Source organism: Cyprinodon tularosa, unplaced genomic scaffold, assembly GCF_016077235.1.
Source record: "Cyprinodon tularosa strain WSP-4 unplaced genomic scaffold, ASM1607723v1 ctg193, whole genome shotgun sequence".
NCBI classification, from domain to species: Eukaryota; Metazoa; Chordata; class Actinopteri; order Cyprinodontiformes; family Cyprinodontidae; genus Cyprinodon; species Cyprinodon tularosa.
In genome coordinates this window covers 988970-1007956 of record NW_024038694.1, presented here as the reverse complement: position 1 = coordinate 1007956, position 18987 = coordinate 988970, and the positions used below count along the sequence as shown (strand labels likewise).

The window sequence follows — 18987 nt, the reverse complement described above, 5'->3', positions numbered from 1 at the left end:
TTGGAGACAACTGAGCACATTAAGAAGACGTGTTTCATGTTCTTCGAGGGTTTCGGAAAAAACTATAAGGTCATCCAGGAAAACCAAGACTTCCTTAAGGTTTATGTCACCCATACATCTCTCCATCAGACGCTGAAAGGTACTGGGGGCGTTAGTTACACCCTGCCGCATACGGTTGAACTCGAAAAATCCCAGTGGGCATACAAAAGCTGTCTTGTGCTTATCTTCCTCCTCGACTTCAACCTGGTAGTAACCACTTTTGAGGTCAAGGACCGAAAACCATTTCGACCCAGTAAGGGCTGAAAAAGTTTCTTCCAGATTAGGAAGTGCGTAAGCATCTTTGATCGTGCTCTGATTTAGCTTCCGATAATCGACACAAAGTCGCACATCTCCATTTTTCTTCCTTACCACCACGATGGGTGAGGAGAAGGCTGACTCGGATTCGCGGATTACCCCTGCCTGTAATAGTTCCTGCAAATGAAGACGAACAGCGTCTACGTCTTGCGGTCGTATTGGGCGAGGCCTATGTTTAAAAGGGGTCTCATCGCTCAGTTTAATCCGATGCTTTACTTTACTAGTACACCCAAAATCAGTATCATGCTGTGCGAAAACCTCTGGCATAGCATTCAACTTCTGCTTAATTCGCTCTTTCCATTCAGCGGGGACTGGGGAATCTCCAAAGATTAAATTAAGCTCAGCAGGCTGTGAACTAGGAGTTTGCTTTGACTCGTCAGAGATAAGGGGATGTGACAAAATCTCTTGCATGGCATGAATTTCAGCGATTACACTGTTTCCAGGAATAACTATGTCATGTTTACTTTCATTTCGCAGGACAACAGGGAGCTTTTGTGATGGTTTCTCAGGAAGTGTAAGTAAACAGTTAGTGACCAAAACACCTCCTGGTAAGGAGGATGCATTGGGGGACTCAACTACAACCCACTTATCTGGTGTATCAATGTTCACATGAACTGACCCTTCCAAGAGTTTACTTTGGCCTGCAGGAATGATCTCAGGCCCATTTCCGGACAGTCTGACAAGACCAAGATTGCTGGTCTCTTTCTGCCTGTGTCTCTTTTGTAACACGCTCAGCACCACCCTGTAACTATAGGGAAGGGCGCTGAAATCTGTTTTAGCAAGAGAAAAACTTTCAAAGAAAAGGTCAAGCGTATTAGTACCAATCAAGAGAGAAGATTGGGTACTGGAGCGCGTGTTTGGAACAACCAATGCAAGAGAGGACACGGTTAGTTTGTGTCCAAAACTGTCCTTTGGGAAGGTGATGTCAACACATACAGGTGCTGGTCATAAAATTAGAATATCATGAAAAAATAGATTGATTTCAGTAATTCCATTTAAAAAGTGAAACTTGTATATTATATTCATACATTACATACAAACTCATATATTTCAGATGTTTATTTTGTTTAATTTTGATGATTACAAATGACAACAAATGAAAATCTCAAATTCATCATATCAGAAAATTAGAATATTACTGAAGACCAATAAAAACAAAGGATTTATAGAAATGTTGGCCAACTGAAAAGTATGAACATGAAAAGTATGAGCATGTACAGCACTCAGTATTTAGTTGGGCCTCCTTTGGCCTGTATTACTGCAGCAATGCGGCGTGGCATGGAGTCGATCAGTCTGTGGCACTGCTCAGGTGTTATGATAGCCCAGGTTGCTCTAATAGTGGCTTTTAGCTCTTCTGAATTGTTGGGTCTGGTGTATTGCATCTTCTTCTTCACAATACCCCATAGATTTTCTATGGGGTTAAGGTCAGGAGAGTTTGCTGGCCAATTAAGAACAGGGATACCATGGTCCTTCAACCAGGTACTGGTAGCTTTGGCACTGTGTGCAGGTGCCAAGTCCTGTTGGAAAATGAAATCTGCATCTCCAAAAAGTTGGTCAGCTGCAGGAAGCATGAAGTGCTCTAAAACTTCCTGGTATGTGGCTGCGTTGACCCTGGACCTCAGAAAACACAATGGACCAACACCAGCAGATGACATGGCACCCCAAACCATCACTGACTGTGGAAACTTTACACTGGACTTCAAGCAACGTGGATGAAGTGCCTCTCTTCTTTTCCTCCAGACTCTGGGACCTTGATTTCCAAAGGAAATGCAAAATTTACTTTCATCAGAGAACATGACTTTGGACCACTCACCAGCAGTCCAGTCCTGTTTCTCTTTAGCCCAGGCAAGACGCTTCTGACGCTGTCTGTGGTTCAAGAGTGGCTTGACACAAGGAATGCGACAGCAGAAACCCATGTCTTTCATACGTCTGTGTGTGGTGGTTCTTGAAGCACTCACTCCAGCTGCAGTCCACTCTTTGTGAATCTCCCCCACATTTTTGAAGGGGTTTTGTTTCACAATCCTCTCCAGGGTGCGGTTATCTCTCTTGCTTGTACACTTTTTTCGACCACATCTTTTCCTTCCCTTTGCCTCTCTATTAATGTGCTTGGACACTGAGCTCTGTGAACAGCCAGCCTCTTTAGCGATGACCTTTTGTGTCTTGCCCTCCTTGTGCAAGGTGTCGATGGTCGTCTTTTGGACAACTGTCAAGTCAGCAGTCTTCCCCATGATTGTGTAGCCTATAGAACTAGACTGAAAGACCATTTAAAGGCTTTTGCAGGTGGTTTGAGTTAATTAGCTGATTAGAGTGTGGCACCAAGGGCCATCAATTTTGAACCTTTTCACAATATTCTAATTTTCTGATATGATGAATTTGAGATTTTCATTTGTTGTCATTTGTAATCATCAAAATTAAACAAAATAAACATCTGAAATATATGAGTTTGTATGTAATGTATGAATATAATATACAAGTTTCACTTTTTAAATGGAATTACTGAAATCAATCTACTTTTTCATGATATTCTAATTTTATGACCAGCACCTGTATATAGCCTGAATATGGAATATTCTGACCATTTGCAGCTTCAACTTCAAGAAGGTCATGTATGGAATGGATCTCCAAATGTGAGAGATAACTGTCATAAAACGACTGTGATACAGTTGTCACCTGTGACCCGGTATCGAGAAGGCAATTACAAGCCTGTCCGTTAATCCGTACTTCAGCAGTGTACTTAGCTCCAACTAGGCCTTTGGGTAACTTCACACTGGCTGATTTGTTGTGAAAGAGCCGTTTTCTGTTCTTTCTTGAATGTGCAGTGGGACTGATTTTAGCAGCAGCACCCATCCGCCCCTCAATGAGTGCTTCCCCTAGTTTAAAGACTGTGGTTGATTGTTTTGTTTGTCCCAAAGTAACTGTTTTGCTTTTAACTGGTTTCTCTTCTCAGCAACAAGGGATGGGTTTGTATCATTGGAGCAACCTGAAACGATATGGCCATCTTCGCCGCAGCGAAAGCAATACCAAGGCTTCGGTCTACTCTTTAAAGTTTGCACTGTCACGCTTTCTTCAGGTGCCTTAGGTTTAGTCTGTGTCCTAGCTTTGGGTGCACTAGCACTTTTCTTAGTGGAGGTTGGCGGTTTTAGTTTAGCCAGATGGCTCTGCAGCTGAGCAATTTGTGCTTTTAGTTCTGTGACAAGGTCACTTTGGGGAACCACAGGTTGAACTACCTTTTGGGGTTTCAATTTTGTCAGCTGACTTTGCATCTGGGTTATCTGGGTTCGCATTTCAGTGAGATTGTCTTGAACTATGGGATCAGAGAGGTCAGAGGTTACAGTAATAGCTTGGGAGGCTACTTTTGGTCGCGCAGCAGCGAAGTGTTTTTTCATTCTGCTTTCTTTCGCAATATGCTTGTCTTCTTCAACTCTCAGCTGCAATAGCAACTCAGTGAACGAAGGTGGTTTATCTTTTTTTCTTTCAAGCTGGAGCTCTGCTAGTAAGGCATCATCCCAACACCCACGGCAAAACTGACGCAGAAGGTGTCGGTCTGCTTCAGCTGGGGCTGCTCCACCTCTGCTCAAAGCTTTTGAGAGGACGGTCTGCAAGCGATGCAGGTATTTTGATGGCTTTTCACCTGGGTCTTGTAGGGTGTTAAGAAATTTAGCAAAAAGCTCATCGCCATCTTCCACTGTGCCAAAAGCTGAATTTAACAGTTCAAGATAAGCCGATGGCAGTGCTGTAGGGCCCAATGGTTTTACTACATTAGACGCAGGTGGCACAAGACTGTCTAAAATCTTCCGCGAGCACTGCAATACAGACATATCCGGATCCTGAAGTATGAGCTCGACACTGTTTAGCCATGTATCGAAATCAGCCTCATGGCTAGGACAAGGCAGTTTGCCTGAAAACTGCCTTAGCCGAAAAGAGGCACCCACCTGTGAGACCGGAGCTTCATTTCGTACTATATGCTCTACAATTACTTTTTGCACTTCAGGGTGAGTGACAAGATTCTGTGATAGGTTAGAGGCTAGATTGGGTCGAGGTTGGTTACCTGAGTCAGAGTCAGAGTTGCTTAGATAAGTTTTAGACTGCTCTGCAATTTCACTTTGGAAAAGTAGGTCATTACCTTGGGTTGGTCTGGTAACTGGGTTCATCAGGCCACTTTGTGTCTCGAGAGTAAAACTCTCAGTTTCAGGTATCCCAGAGCTGCCTGTGATTGATTGAGAGCATTTGGACAGGTGTTCATGCAGGACGGCTTCAAAGGATTTTCCACCTAATTTAGCAATTTCTTGCAGTTCACAGAAAAAACGGTGGGTGGCTTTATCTGTGACATCAGACACATACTCAGTGGACAGGGCTCTGATTCGATAAGAGATTTTGTTTGAGCTCTCAAGTACATAAGGGAGTAATGGTTCAAGCGCTGTCAAAGCAGTTCCACTCTCATACTCCACAATGGCATTCTGGTGGTAAGAAGAATGCGGGTCATCTATTTTAAAGGTTCTCATTATTTTTCCATACCTGTTTAGGAAGTCTGTTACATTTTCATCAACCTCTGTGTCAGTGATGCCACTAACAATCACGGAGTTTGGAACTTTAATGTTTTCTTTGTCAACTATATCCATTTCTCGCTGAACTTAGCCTTTTTTTCTTTTTTTTTTTTTTTTGTGTGATCTGGGTCAGAAATACAGTTTAAGCTTCTATTTCCTACTCCTGGCTGGCTCGCCACTTTCTGTAACACTCACGATGAGTTTACAGTTGATAAAACAGATAATAAGACCAGTGCTAGGTTCGGCTATGAAAGTAGAGAAATGTGTAAGTGTATTAATGACCACAGACCAGAAAATATGATTAAACTGCCGGCTTATTATTTGAAAAGAACAATATTACAAACAATACACATACAATGACACAAAATTCAATCAAAATAGTTTCCCTGTTTCTTTCAGAATAATCGGTTTGACCCCTGTTTCATATTTACACCTAATTTTAGGTATTAAAGGATACTATTTATTTAAACCTAGGTTATAGTTCTATTTAAGTTCAAGATTGGTAGGATTAACTATTTTATTTATAGTTTGTTCAAATTTAATCTCTTTTTTAATCAATTTTAGTTATTTAGAGTTCTTTCTAGGAAGTTAAGGGGTTTTAATTTCCTGTTTTAACTATTTCTTTTTTCTATTATAACCCAACAGACAATTTACATTCCACACAATTACAATGAATACTGAAAATGATCCAGAAAGAAAATCAATAAAACACAAAAGAACCAAATCCAGCAAAAGACTGGATAACTTGTGCTTCAATCAATGTCTTTTCTCTCTGTTGATCCTGAAGGGTTAATTCTGAATCCACTGCTGTTTTTTTAGCAGGAAAAAATGGGCAGGTCATACCAGTTTGGATGATTTGAAATGTCCAGCAGAGGGCGTATCTCCTGCTAGACGGCGGTTACAGGGCTCCTGGGTTACGGCTCGCCATCTTGTTTCTCAATAGTGGAATCCAACTCAGCAATCGACTTTCTCGGTCCAATCTCCAGCAGAAACTTAAAGGCCTGGTTTAATAACCAACAAAGCATACAAAAGTTCTTTTTAACTTTGCTTTCTACTGAATAAAGTAATATTTACGTCGATTTGGCTGCTGAACATTGTGTGTGTGGGGGAAAATGCTTCACCCACACCAGTCCATACATTAATTCCAAGGTTTTTTTTTCTAACATAAAAAACATAAATGCACTACTTTAGCTTCACATTTCAATGAAATACAATTGTCTTACAAAAAAAATCCTTCACAGAAAATAAAATACACTTTTTAACTCACCAAGTCCAGTTCTGTAACATAAAACACTCCCGAATTCGGTCAGGGAAAAAAATATATGTGGAAAGCTCCTCCTCCAAAAACGTGAAAAATATTCCAGACAGCAGGTAGTCTTTTCAATGGTCAATTTTCTCTTATTGTCTCTCTTTACCAGCACAACTCCATTAGCTTCTTCGTTCTCTCTATTCTTCTCCCTCGCTTTCTCATAGATATCCATAATAAAGGCTAGATGTCTCGGCCGCGCTGCTGGCCAATGGGGGTCGACGTCCGCACGTGGCGGCCATCTTGCCACAGGCAGCTCGCTCATTCGTAACATTGTGTTTTAAAGGCGCATGTACTGAAATAACCATAACTTCCTCAATTGTCTAACGATTCTCAAACTGTTTGGTTTGTTAAACAAAAGTCAGACATGTAGTTATGATACTGCACACTTATGAATAATTATAACCATGGAATTTCATATGAAAAGAACATTGAATAGAACATACAGGTGCAATAAATATACACATGCACAAGGTATTTATGTTAAATCAATATATGCTATTAAAACTCAGTGTACTGAATGGCAACATGATATATAGATATATCTATAGATATCTATATATATATATAAATATGTGTATATATATATAAAAATATTTATATATATATAAATATGTATATATATACACATATTTATATATATATATATAAATATGTATATATACATAATTATATATATATATAGATATATTTTAATATGTATATATATATATATATATATATATATATATATATATATATATATATATATATATATATATATACATATATATAAATAAACACTTTTATTTGGGTGTGATTAATTATTTCACAGTCCTAATTTATTTATATTTACATACATACTTTTATAATATGAATATTATTGTTATAATAAAATATGAAATACTGACAAAAAAGGCTTATTGTGTGGCAACCTCTTGGTGTAGAAGCATAATCCAGGTTTCAAATTAAAGGTAACACTTTGAAGTTTCATGTAGACTATTCGGATTATATATCAGGGGTAATTACACAAAAGTTCCTATTTTTAAACCATTATAAAAGTGACATTTATTTGCTATTAAAATTGGTACAATAGTCCCCTTCACAAGTATATATAGATGTAGCATGTTGAAATCCCCAACTACACTACTGTGATGGTATACACATGGAAGACAGAGATTTAAAAAATTACCCAAAAAACATAGCTTGGCTAATGCCCTTTGAAAAGGACGGTTTTATTGAGTTTCTGTGTAATGTACAAGAGAGCGTTGTCCACAAGGCCATCAAAGCCGACAGGAAGGTAGCTGTGGTCATGTACTAGTGCAGGAATGTCAGCAAACGGGGATGGAAGATCTTCTCCTCCTGCTTACACATTATATAACCCGCAGAAACAAAAACAAAAGTGACCAACAACAATTCACGGTGTATAAGATTGGTATATCAATATGTGATTAAATTTCAATAATACACATGCCCTTTGAAGATGAGCTGGAAAGTTGAAAACATTTGGCACAACACCATCTTTAAGTTGTCCAAATGAAACTAATACAAACTTATAAAAGCTTTGAGTCAACAACAGTCTTGTAATACTATTATGTCATAGCAAAAGTCTGGCATCTTCCTTTTAATAAACCCAGCAAATTCCTGTAACATAATGTAAGATGTGTTGACAGACCAAATCGATTGGAAATCATGTTAAATTCTGCCTCTTCCACTGATGTAAAGTTGCTTGTTAACGTTAGCAGCTAGCTAAACTGTAACGTTAGCTGCTAACTTACTAACGTTAGGTCTCACTTCGCAGCTTCTTGTTATTAGCCAGCTAACGTTAGGCTAATAATGAAAATACAACAACACTCAGATTATTGTTATTAGCCAACTAATAACTACAACCACATCCACAAAGATTGTAATTTACACCAAAGATTAATTGTCATACAATCGTTATTGGTGTCAGTAAAACCTATATAATTGACTAATAATAGTTGATAACTTGATAACTTGCGCAAGTAGCCGTGATGCACAACTATGCTGCGCGATTAAGTCATTTTTCGACAAGAAAATCTGCAATTTCGACATGTTCAAGCATCAAGAATAATAGCCACGTTCATAATGTTTGTAAGAAACCAAACTGTTTGTAAATCCGTCAAGAATTCAGTGAGGTAAGAGTATTTGTGTTCGTGCTGATCACTCACCTTACATTAGGTACCACAGAGCACAACAGAAAGCCTGCCTGAGGCAAGATGGCCGCCGGTGATGCCGTTTGAGACTCCGCCGTAAGACATCTAGCCTTTATTATGGATATCTATGCGCTTTCTCTGCTAGCGCCAGAGAACATAGCGACCCAATTGGCTGGAGCTTGTCACATGGGCTACACATCAATGTGACCCTTCAGAGTAAGACGTTTTTCTCAGATTTAACCATTTAGCTGCTGGCAAAATAAATCTCTTTTATACAGTTTTAAACAAAATAAAATATAAAATGAAATACACCATTTATAATATCTGTAATTATTATTATTAATATTTTTAACTATTTTAAAGCCTATTTATTTCCTATTTATTTATTTATTTATTTCGTATTTGAGCATTTTATAGCTATTTTTATGAAAAGGTTTATGTTTAATGAGGGCTATGTTTTCCTGGGTTACACCTGTGCAAAGGCGCTGATGGTACGGATCGTGTTTCCGGTATGAATCGTGCAGTGACAGGTGAAGCTACTAAAAAGAGAAAAAGCAGAGAGAACATAAAGTTAGGGGTTGAACAAACAAACATGGTAGAATCAGGGAATAGAAGAAGAATGTCAAAAAGTGGTCTCTATGCCTTCCAACAGCCTAATCCTATAGTTTTGTTTACATTTTTTGTTACCTTAAAAATATTTTTGATTCAAAAAAGTTAAATACTTCTAAAGTTATCTGTTTTTTCTCAATCTAAGATATTAGGATTTAGATTAAAATCAATATGGGGAAATCTTTAACTTTCTATTGGCTTCCCTCTCTGTCACAGCATGGACTGAAGCTTAACTGACAGGTGCAAGTTAAATACATACATGTTAATAAACAATACATGAAGAAAACTCTGGAACACAGATACTTTGAAAAAGTTGATCGACAATAGGGGAACAGGAAGCTGAAATACACACAAACGGGTACAGGTAATCAACAGAACGACACATAGGTGCAAATTATGACACTATCATAACACCAGTAAAAAAAAAAACGATGCTGGGAAGATGAGTGTCACCAATTTCCTCTGCTGTTCAACAGGAAACAAATGAGCTGACTTTGGCAAGTTAAATCTATAAAAAAAGCCATGAATTGAAAGTTGGCCTTTGGTCCAATTCTCTAACTGGCAAACTGCCTTTACAGTGTGGGTTTCATCAGAAAACCCAGCCTGAAGTGAAGAACTGGAGCTCAGTGAGATATTTTGTTTCAGCTTCTTATGAAATCTGCAAAAAAAAAAAAAAACGGCGTGCAACATCAGGGAGGTGGAGGAGCATGCAAAAAGGCAAATGTCTGTGAGCATCATGGAAAAAAATGTCACGGCGGACTGTAGGAGGTACTATTCACAGTGACAGCGCTTCCACGACACAGGGAGATGAGCACATTGCCAGTTTTCCCTATTTGCTGGATGTTTCCATGACCACCAATGCTGCTTTTTTAATGAAGTGCTAATCCAGCAGGGGACTTGAACAGAGAGACAGTATGGCCGCTGACATTTGAGAAATTTAGCTGAGGATGATGTGTGTGTTTGTTGGTGGCTGTATCACCTAATTTTCAATAATGAGGAGCGGAAAAAAACAACCAGTGCTCTATTTAATGGTGAAATGGGAAAAATGGTTCCCACGTTGATGCCTATAGGGGAGTATACTCACACACACCCCAGCACACACTATCCTACAATAGTGCTTCTGAATCAATGTCACCACAGATCTATTGAGCAGATGTCTGGCATCCATCCTGGTGGAGCCACATTTTCTACAACTACTTTCCATTTTAGCTTCCATTATTTTCAGTAAAAAAAGTTGTATGCCAAGAACAGTTGTTTAGCCTTATTTTCAATATAGAGGAAGAAATTTGAGGCTTTTGGTTCCATTTGTACTCAGCCTCCCAAAGTCAATGCTTTGGATGGAACCATCTTTAGCTGCTTTTAAAGCTGCAAGCATTCTTTGCTATGTGTCTGATATATAGATAGACATGCTGACCGACCAACAGACAGACAGGCATGTTATATTTGGCTGGTAGTCTGAGTGTGACTTGAGGCCACTCCTGTACCCTTCAATAAGCATTAACACATTTGTCAGATCACGTTGAGAAAAAAAACACTTGATCAGAGATCTATTAATTTCTAACCTAAATGATCCGCCCACCGACTCAGAGACTGTTTAGGCTTTGATCATTTTATCCCAGTATGTTACAGGCTACATCAGTAAATCTAAAACAGGCTGGAAGACACAACAAATATGGATATGGATTAGTAACTGTGTATGTTGGTTTTCTGCGAAGAGCTGTTTTATTTTCATAAGCAGAAGCAATGAACCAGTTGGACATTTAACTACATTATTTATTTTACTGTTTTGTACTTTTAATGTGGTTTAATTTATACAAAGGTTTAATCATAGTAACCAGCCTCTGTGTCTGCTTTAGACCCATTACTCATTTTTGTATTTTAATGTAACACCATGTTGTTGGGTATTTTTTTTTAACAAAGTCTTACTTGAGGATGTAAGAGAGCTGTTTATTGATATAGTCTGGTTTTATCCTGGTCTGCTTCCAATTGTTAAAATATTACCCTAAAGAAAGATGATAAAAGCAGTCTATGCGACAACATTCCACTCAATGATCAGTAAACATTTAGCTGGAGTGATGAAATGCCTCATTGCTGATTGGCTTCAAAGAGCAGCAGCCTTTTCTTTCCTAGTCAGTCTTTAATCAGCAAAATCAGGTCTTAGGTGGTTTTGTGCCAGTAGAATGGACCCACTCATTCATTTGAGATGTTTCGCCGCTTTGCTTCCCTGACAGACATCTGACAACAGGCATCCCCAGAGGGATTGCACTTTACAGCTAGAACCTCCTCCTAAATGCGCCTTCTTCTCATTGTTTTCAAGTGTTCCTACAACAAACAAGCTTAGATATTAGCTCTTGAGTTTTTAATTTGTTGTTTTTTGCAGAATTCCTGACGTTTTGAGATGATAAGGAAATGCAAACTAAAGCGAAGCATCTGTTTGTGATATTTTTGCCCAGAGGAAGAGCAATTGAGCATAATGAACAGATTGGTTACTTTATTTAGACTGAGCTGCTGAAGGGTAAAACTACAGCCCTGTCAGAAGTACTGTAGCACCCTCTTCTGATCAGTTTGGTCAAATGCAAAAATAAGCATATTTTCCTTTTTTTTTGTTTGTTTGTTTATGAAACCTTTAAATATGATCGGTTCCAAATATCCTGGCCCATTTATTACACTTTGATATATAATTTTTTCTTAATGTTGTATTTTCCGACTGAATTTGAGTTTTATTAAAGTCTCAATAATCATTAATGAAATAATCTTTCTGATAGGGATCTTTACCAATATTTCTGTCCTTTACATTACAATATCACTGCTATTTAAAAGTGTTTTTCTTATTTTTTTTATGCATGTCATGTTAAAACTACCCAAGGAGACATAAAACACACTCTTGACATAATAATTTACATTTACTACAAAATTAGAATGCAGACAGCTACATTTCACACAGTTTATAACAAGAAAATAAAAAAAATGTGACTCATAGAATGAAACATCAGTGCTTTTTACAATCATAAGACAAGAAAATGAAGTGATGCAGAGCATATTTATATAACATATCTGAAAAGTAATGGTGCATTTAAGATGTCTGCCAGCTTCCTCTCTGTCTGGGTAAGAATCTCATGCTGAGCTGCTCGCCCTCCTTGTGATGCTCCACAGGCTGCTGGGAAAGGTTGTTAGTCTGTGGGAGGCAGTCCAGGGTCAGGCCCTCGTGGGGACAAACGGAGTACTGAGATAGCAGAGTCGCCAGGATGGATTTCATCATCACCATGGCAATGTGCTTGCCAACGCAGGCACGAGGTCCTGAGCCGAATGGCTGGAAGTAACGGCGAGGAGTCTGGAGGAGGACAGGCAGCATGTTGAGGAGGATGATGGAGCCGAGTTTGGTTAAAAGTCTAATCAAATGACTGCGAGTTAAAGCTGTATTTTTTAAACTCTATTGCAATTATTCAAGCAAATAATAAAATCATTCTGTTTTGTTTAGGATGTAACTCTATATGTATGATAATTTTCTGTCCTAATAATCCGTCCTTCAAGTGCAATGCTGCAAATCTACATCTTTTAAAAAGAACTTCCTTTAAATTTATTTCCAATGTACATCAGGATTTCCTTCTGCTGTGATTTATTTTGCAGATTGACAGCACATGCCATGCCAAGATCTGCAAATACCATCCCCATAGTTTGGCAAATTGATTTAATCATTTTTTCCTTCTTCAATCCCCTCTACAAATACCAAGTTGTAAATGTTAAAGGATGATGAAAAAAATACAAAATAGCTCAAAAAGAAAGCTTCATTCGCCTTCACTTCTACTAATTAAACATTTGAATTGAAATACCAATGCCAGCTTTCACTCTGGAAAGACTTCAACACTTACATTTTTTTGGAAATTCTCAAGACTAAACTCGTCAGCCTTGTTGAAGAACTCTGTCCGGTGCATGCGGCCGGTGTTCAGGATGATATTTGTGCCCTTTGGGACCTTGTAGCCATCTATGACATCGTCTGAAAGTGATCGTCTCATGGTGAAGTCCACCACTGGGTGGAAGCGCAGGCCCTCATTGATGAAACTCTCCAGAACCTGTAGTTTCTGAAGGTCTCTGTTTTTAGGGTGTCTGTCACCTTCAAAGACATACAGCTCAGTTTATTATCAGGAACTGGGATATTTTACTGCCCTGGTGGTTCATGTGCACTGTAAAAAATGACCATAAAACTATAGTATTAAATGTTTAAAACAAATGTGAGGGTTTATAGGTATACTATTACAGCTCTATAATAAAACCTTTCAATTTCACATTGCGTTTCTTGTGCAAAACATCAGGTGTAAAACTACATAATAGGCAGATTGTAACCTGTGTTGATGGTCTGTTGTTAGAAGCTTACCTAAAACAGTGTCTATCTCCTGCAACAGCTGCAGCTCTACATTGGGGTTTTGTTTGAGGAGCAGCAGCATAAAGAAGAGGCTGATGGACAAGGTGTCTGGTGCTGCGATCACCATCTCCAGCACACATTGCCTCACGTTCTCAGCCGACAGTTCACCGTGGTTCTGAAAAGACACATGCAAAGGGTCAGGACAACAATAAAAAACTGCAATTGTTTGTTTGGAAACATGCCACAATGTGTTATTTGACTCACTTGTGCAAATATGAGGTCTGCTGTGAAGTTGATGTCCAGCTTATCTGCCTGCTCCAATTGTCTCCTTTTTTGTTCTACAAGACTTTCAATGGCATCCTGTAGCTCCTGGCTGTGGGGAGATAATCAAATGAGATGTTAAAAATAAACCCTTAACGTTAACAAATGGCAGCACGATGACTTACGCTGCGGCTTTGTGTCTTTGGTGAATCCAGCCAAACTTGAAGTAGATGTCAGGTTTGATCAGCACCGTCTGCCATGTGTCAAAATACTTTTGAATCTTCAGCAGCAATTCTTTTTCTGCAGAAAAATGTTATTATTAGTCCAATGTAAATTACCACTCCTATATTTAAAGAGACACCTGACAATATTCACCATTAAGAGGCACATCCAGGAAGAGTCTGTTGGAAATGTCAACCACAGTGCAACGAAGCAAACTAAGGACGTCCACATGAGCCAAGCTGTGCAGGTTGTCTAGGTGGGACTGTGCAGAGGAGACACAAACCTCCACTGTCTGCTGCAAATTGGGACCTGTCAGAGCTAAAACATTTTTTTTTCAGTGTGAATTACAGTCTTGTTAATTATCAGCATAGTGCACACCTGGTTTGAAGCTCTTAGGTGATACCTTTGGCGAAATAGGTGCGTATTTTCTTCCACAGAGCTACGTTGTTGTTAAAGATGATTCCTCTCTCGTTCATGCCGAGGCAGCTGAGTCCTGGTTTGCTTCCAAAGCGAGATGTGTAATTTGAATTCTTCAAAACATGATTAACTGCTGAGGCTCTGAGAGAAAAAAGGGACATACATGTTGTTAGAATAACAGAGAGGTTCATGGGGTATAATCAATACTAATGAATAAAACCAACCTGCTGAGTATGAGGGTCTCCTCTCCATTGATCCACACTCTGACAATGTCTCCATACTTCTTGTTGTAGTAGTTGCTTGCTGTGCCAATGCCAGTCCAGATAAATCTCAAATAAGACAAAAGGGGACCCAAACCCAAGCAAAACGATGGGCCTGTTAAAGAAATGCAGCGTGTTGAAGCATTTGTTAAAATCAGTGTTATGGCTAAGACGTGCAATCCAAACGTACCTGGAACAGCCTTTTTCTCTGTGTGACTCCACGCCACCACCAGAAGACAAACAAGCACAATGAGGGTTCTTGTTGCAATCGGGATTGCAGGGGACAGGCTTCCAGTGGTGTTTGAGGAAATGGAGACCAGGTCTGCCACCACACCATCCAGATCCACAGGAGTCATGGTAGCACTGCAGGAAGAGATCAAATCCATCAGAAGGAAGGTGCAAAGCAGTCTCTATATAGCCCCTGGAACACGACTGAGTGTAAAATGCAGAAAGCTGTCTGGGCTTTCTCTTTATAGGCACGTTGAGCTGGCGAAGAGCCAGGTCAGGGTAAAACAAAAGCCATAACATCTTTGGAAAATGGTAAACATTACAGAGAAGACCTTGAGAAGCTGGATTTGTGCCTGTGCCCTTGACTGTAGAGGTCTTAGTTGAACGGGTGCATGTTAGAATGAGTCTTTGTTTGACACTTCAATGCTTAGAAGCATTTGATCTCTTTTGAACATTAAAGGAGTAGGATTCTACACATAACAACTGGCTTGTGGAACCCTGCTGTTATCGACGCCATTATGAGTTTTATCTCTCAGCTGCAATTCAGTGTTGGTTTGCTTCTAAATAATAAATGCTCACATGTTGTTTTATGTGGCTGTATGTGTGTTATATGCTTTTAAATTAATTTAAATTATTTTTTCATTATGAAATCATGTACATTTTTAACAGAATATGAGCTTTTTAAACTATGCATCAAATAATAAATGAAATAAATAACACATATTTTCCTTAGATTGAGACCTGTTAAGGTATACTGGGAATAAAAAAGAGCTTTTTACATATTTAGCTCAGATGTTACCTGAATCTTTTTTTCCACACGTTTCTTACTAATTTACATGCTAAATAGCTCCAGCCATCTGTAAGAATTTCATTTACCTAACCTCTATCCTATTTTTTGCTTTATTAGGGGGACAAAACATGTTTTGGTGAAACTTTGCAATAACTATCATTACCACCAATTATAAATGGTAAAAAAAAACAAATTAATTAATAATTCAAAGATTGTTTATTATTGTTTGGTAATCATTTATAAACTGCATCTAAACGATGTATAAAAAGTGAATAGATCATATTTCCCTTCCATGTCAGCTAAGCCCTCTAAACTCTAATATCAGAGGATTAAGACTTGAACTGAGCCTTTATTCTTAATTTAACTTTTTAATAAATTGCCTATTTACCTTTTATGAATGGTTGATATGAAGTTTATGAATTAATCAAACATTAATAAATTATGAGTTAAATGTCTATAAATGGTTTGTTTACATTTATAAATGGTGGTTTTGGTTGATATTGTAAAATGTAACCGTGAACATTACCATTTTATCATTATTAATGTCTTTCCCCAGAGGTTCCATAGTAAAATTTAAAACCGAAGAAGAACCTTACACTACAAGCAGCAAAGCACCACACTATAATCTGTGAGGGAGATAAAAGCTCTTATGCTGCTGTACCGAAATCTAAGCTGTTAAGACCTTATTTTCATGCTTGATGAGCATCGCTAACTCCATCTTTTTTTGGCATAGAATTCAGCAAATAGATTTTCAGTTCCAATCTTTAATTTCTATTATGCAGGGGAATCTTATTTTCAATTAGTGATAGCCAGTTACAAAACATTCCTTTTTGATTGGGACATTTTAATTAAATCAAACAGGCTTTATTTGTGAAATGTGAATATTTTATGGAGTTTGCATGAAAACTCCCATTAAGCCATCTTCTACCCACTTTGGGGTCAATGGTTCACTTAGTAGAAGTCCATAACAGAAGAAAACATGACTGGTAGTTTTTGTTCTCCAGAGGAAACCAATAGAAAATGAGTGTATTTGGAGAAAGCAGAGAACAACTCTTATCGGTCACTCTATGCTTTGCCAAACTGTAGCCCTGAACCTGCCATTAGGATGTCTAAACAGAAGAAATCAACTGATTAAAATAATGCACCAACATAGGAATTACTGGAAACTTTAAAGAGCCATTGGTAATTTAATTTAAAACAAAGTCTACAGTGTTTGGCTTTATTTCTCCATTTGCTGTGTTTCATTTCTCTGCATGAAAGGCTCTGTCATTTCGCTCACCGCCCACATTTTAGCCGAAGAATGCACCCTGTTCAGACAGAGGACTGTGCGCTTAGGGCCTGCCACATTAAATGAGCCCTGTGTGACGCTTAGACCAAGATTTTTCTGCATGATTAGGCAGCGGCAGCTCCTCTGTAAACTTGTCTCTGGGTTCAGAGTTGTGGTCAACCACAACTTTGTCTTTACATCTGAACAAACAAGATTATTAGATTGCAGAGAGGTTAAATATTAGGTGATGTGCAAAGTCAATGCAAAATCTTGACCTTCTGTTATGATGATTTTAGAACCGCAAACAATGAAAAAATAGTTGTGTATCCCTTCATGGATATTAAATTGTTAATAATTAATAAAACATATAATGTGTTCCACCAATGCTTCAGTGTGTTTTGAAGAGAGGATTAAGATACAGAGCAAATGTAAGTAGATATCAGTTCAAATGATCAAATCTATGTTGTAAGACTTGCTTAAGGAACCTTGAAAGATGAAGATTATCAAATACGTTTTAAAGGCTTAGCAGAACTGGTGAGAAGATATGATAACAGGGAGAAGATTACCTTAGTCCTACTGTTCTCTAGCAAAGATGCTTAAGGACCCAGACAGAAACAGGAGTTTTATTGTTTCCTCTCAGGATTTAGCAATAAAGTTCACTTTTGTTGCACTAACTTTACATTTCTGACATATCTTTGTACTGAAAGACTTTTAGGATTCAAAATATGGTCAAAGGGTTTTGTTCTGATATAGGTTTTTTTTGGCCTCAGAATATTGGTCTTTTTATAGCTTAATTAATTTCTTTGATCTATTTTTCAAATAGCAGTTTTAGTTTAAAATAAGGATATTTTGTATGAGATTACTTCTCTAAACGAACCTGTAGACTTTAATAAAATCCCACCTTGGAAGCCCGGAGAAGGAGGATGAACTTTCCTTGGGAATATGCCAGGTTATCTCAGTGGCCTTAGTGAACTTCTAAGTTTGGCAGCAGGGAGGACAGATGAAGGTCCTCTTCTTGCCCCGCAGAAAAGTTCATTAAAACAGGAGGATTTGAGAAAACTGTTGTTTGGTTTCTCCATTTTAGAAGTTATAACAACATTCACATCTAAAGTCATCTGCAAGATTTTGGCCTCCATTACCAAATGGTTGCCTCTCCCTGCTTTTTATCAACTAGGCTTAGGGCAATATAACAGAAATAACAAAGAAGCAGCCTCCATGTTTTTGAGACTTTATCTTATACATGTTTACACATCTGGAAGAGCATTTCAGGCTGCCTAACCACTGACCGTCTGTGACCTACAGCCTCAGGCATGTGCAAAAACCAAATCTAACAGTAATGTTGAGAAGTTGCTTTTTTCTTGCCTTAATTTATTTAAATATCTTTTACATCATACATCATTTATCATTTACATATCTATAGACACAAATGAGTTGACTTCGTTTTGAAAGCTCCAAAACAAAAGAATAACAAATTCTTAGAGTTGGTTGTTAATTTATTTCTGTGATGAAATGTCACCGTTTAGGTGAAATATCCCAGTTACAGCCCAAATCCTAAAAAAATAAAAACATTACGCATGAAAAAACGCTGCCAAAAAGTGACACGGCTGAGAGCTGGAGGGGAGGTTCAGAGAGGACAGAGGAGTTTGGACACTGAAGGAGATGAACCGACTCAAAGGAGTCGATGTGACATTGATGTTCTCTGATGTCCACTTTCTCTGGATAAAAAAAAAAATACAACCATAATGTACCAACTCAGAGCTGTGTCTACTGTATTGAATGCTGTGTGTGAGTTCTTTTGTGTGTGCATCATACAAATGTGCATGTCCAAGTGTGTGTTTGAGCGTGGATGATGTCAGTCTGCCCACGGCGGTGCAGTAGAATGGCTTCTGATGAATATAAATCAGGTGACTGAACAGGCAGGGGTTTCTTCCCAGACAAGCTCCAGAGATTGTGTAATGCCCACTCCTACATTACTGGTTGGATGTACATGCATGCACATACACACAACCCCTTTTGCACTGAGTGAACAACACACCAACACTGTATTTACCAGTCAGTGTTCAAAGTAGACCACCAGGGTGGAGAGCACACATCACTGGGATTATTTGGAGCTTCCAAATGGCGTTCCTTTGAATTCCTTCCTCTACAGTGATTTGATTTTAGTGTCAGATTTTTGGTGTTTTCCTCTGAACTGGAACCTTTTTCTGGTGTGA

General features: G+C 38.4%; 1 protein-coding gene across 1 annotated transcript; it reads right to left on the bottom strand.

Annotated features, from left to right (window-relative positions):
• Positions 1-11883: 11883 nt before the first annotated feature.
• LOC119782422 (aromatase) lies at positions 11884-14913 on the bottom strand. Its single transcript, XM_038283385.1, has 9 exons — positions 14680-14913; positions 14454-14604; positions 14216-14370; positions 13966-14130; positions 13776-13890; positions 13594-13702; positions 13342-13504; positions 12839-13080; positions 11884-12300 (listed from the first exon to the last, which is right to left on the bottom strand). The coding sequence occupies exons 1-9, from the start codon at positions 14873-14875 to the stop codon at positions 12043-12045; spliced, it is 1554 nt and encodes a 517-aa protein (XP_038139313.1). The 5' UTR covers positions 14876-14913; the 3' UTR covers positions 11884-12042.
• Between the last annotated feature and the right edge of the window lie 4074 nt (positions 14914-18987).

Bases quoted from the DNA above. Each gene is read 5' to 3' on its own strand.
- LOC119782422 (XM_038283385.1), bottom strand. From the start codon at position 14,875: ATGGATTTGATCTCTTCCTGCAGTGCTACCATGACTCCTGTGGATCTG. The intron at 14,605-14,679 runs GTACGTTTGGAT...TTTCTTTAACAG, and splicing joins AGAGAAAAAGGCTGTTCCAG to GCCCATCGTTTTGCTTGGGT. The intron at 14,131-14,215 runs GTATCACCTAAG...AAAATGTTTTAG, and splicing joins ACGCACCTATTTCGCCAAAG to CTCTGACAGGTCCCAATTTG.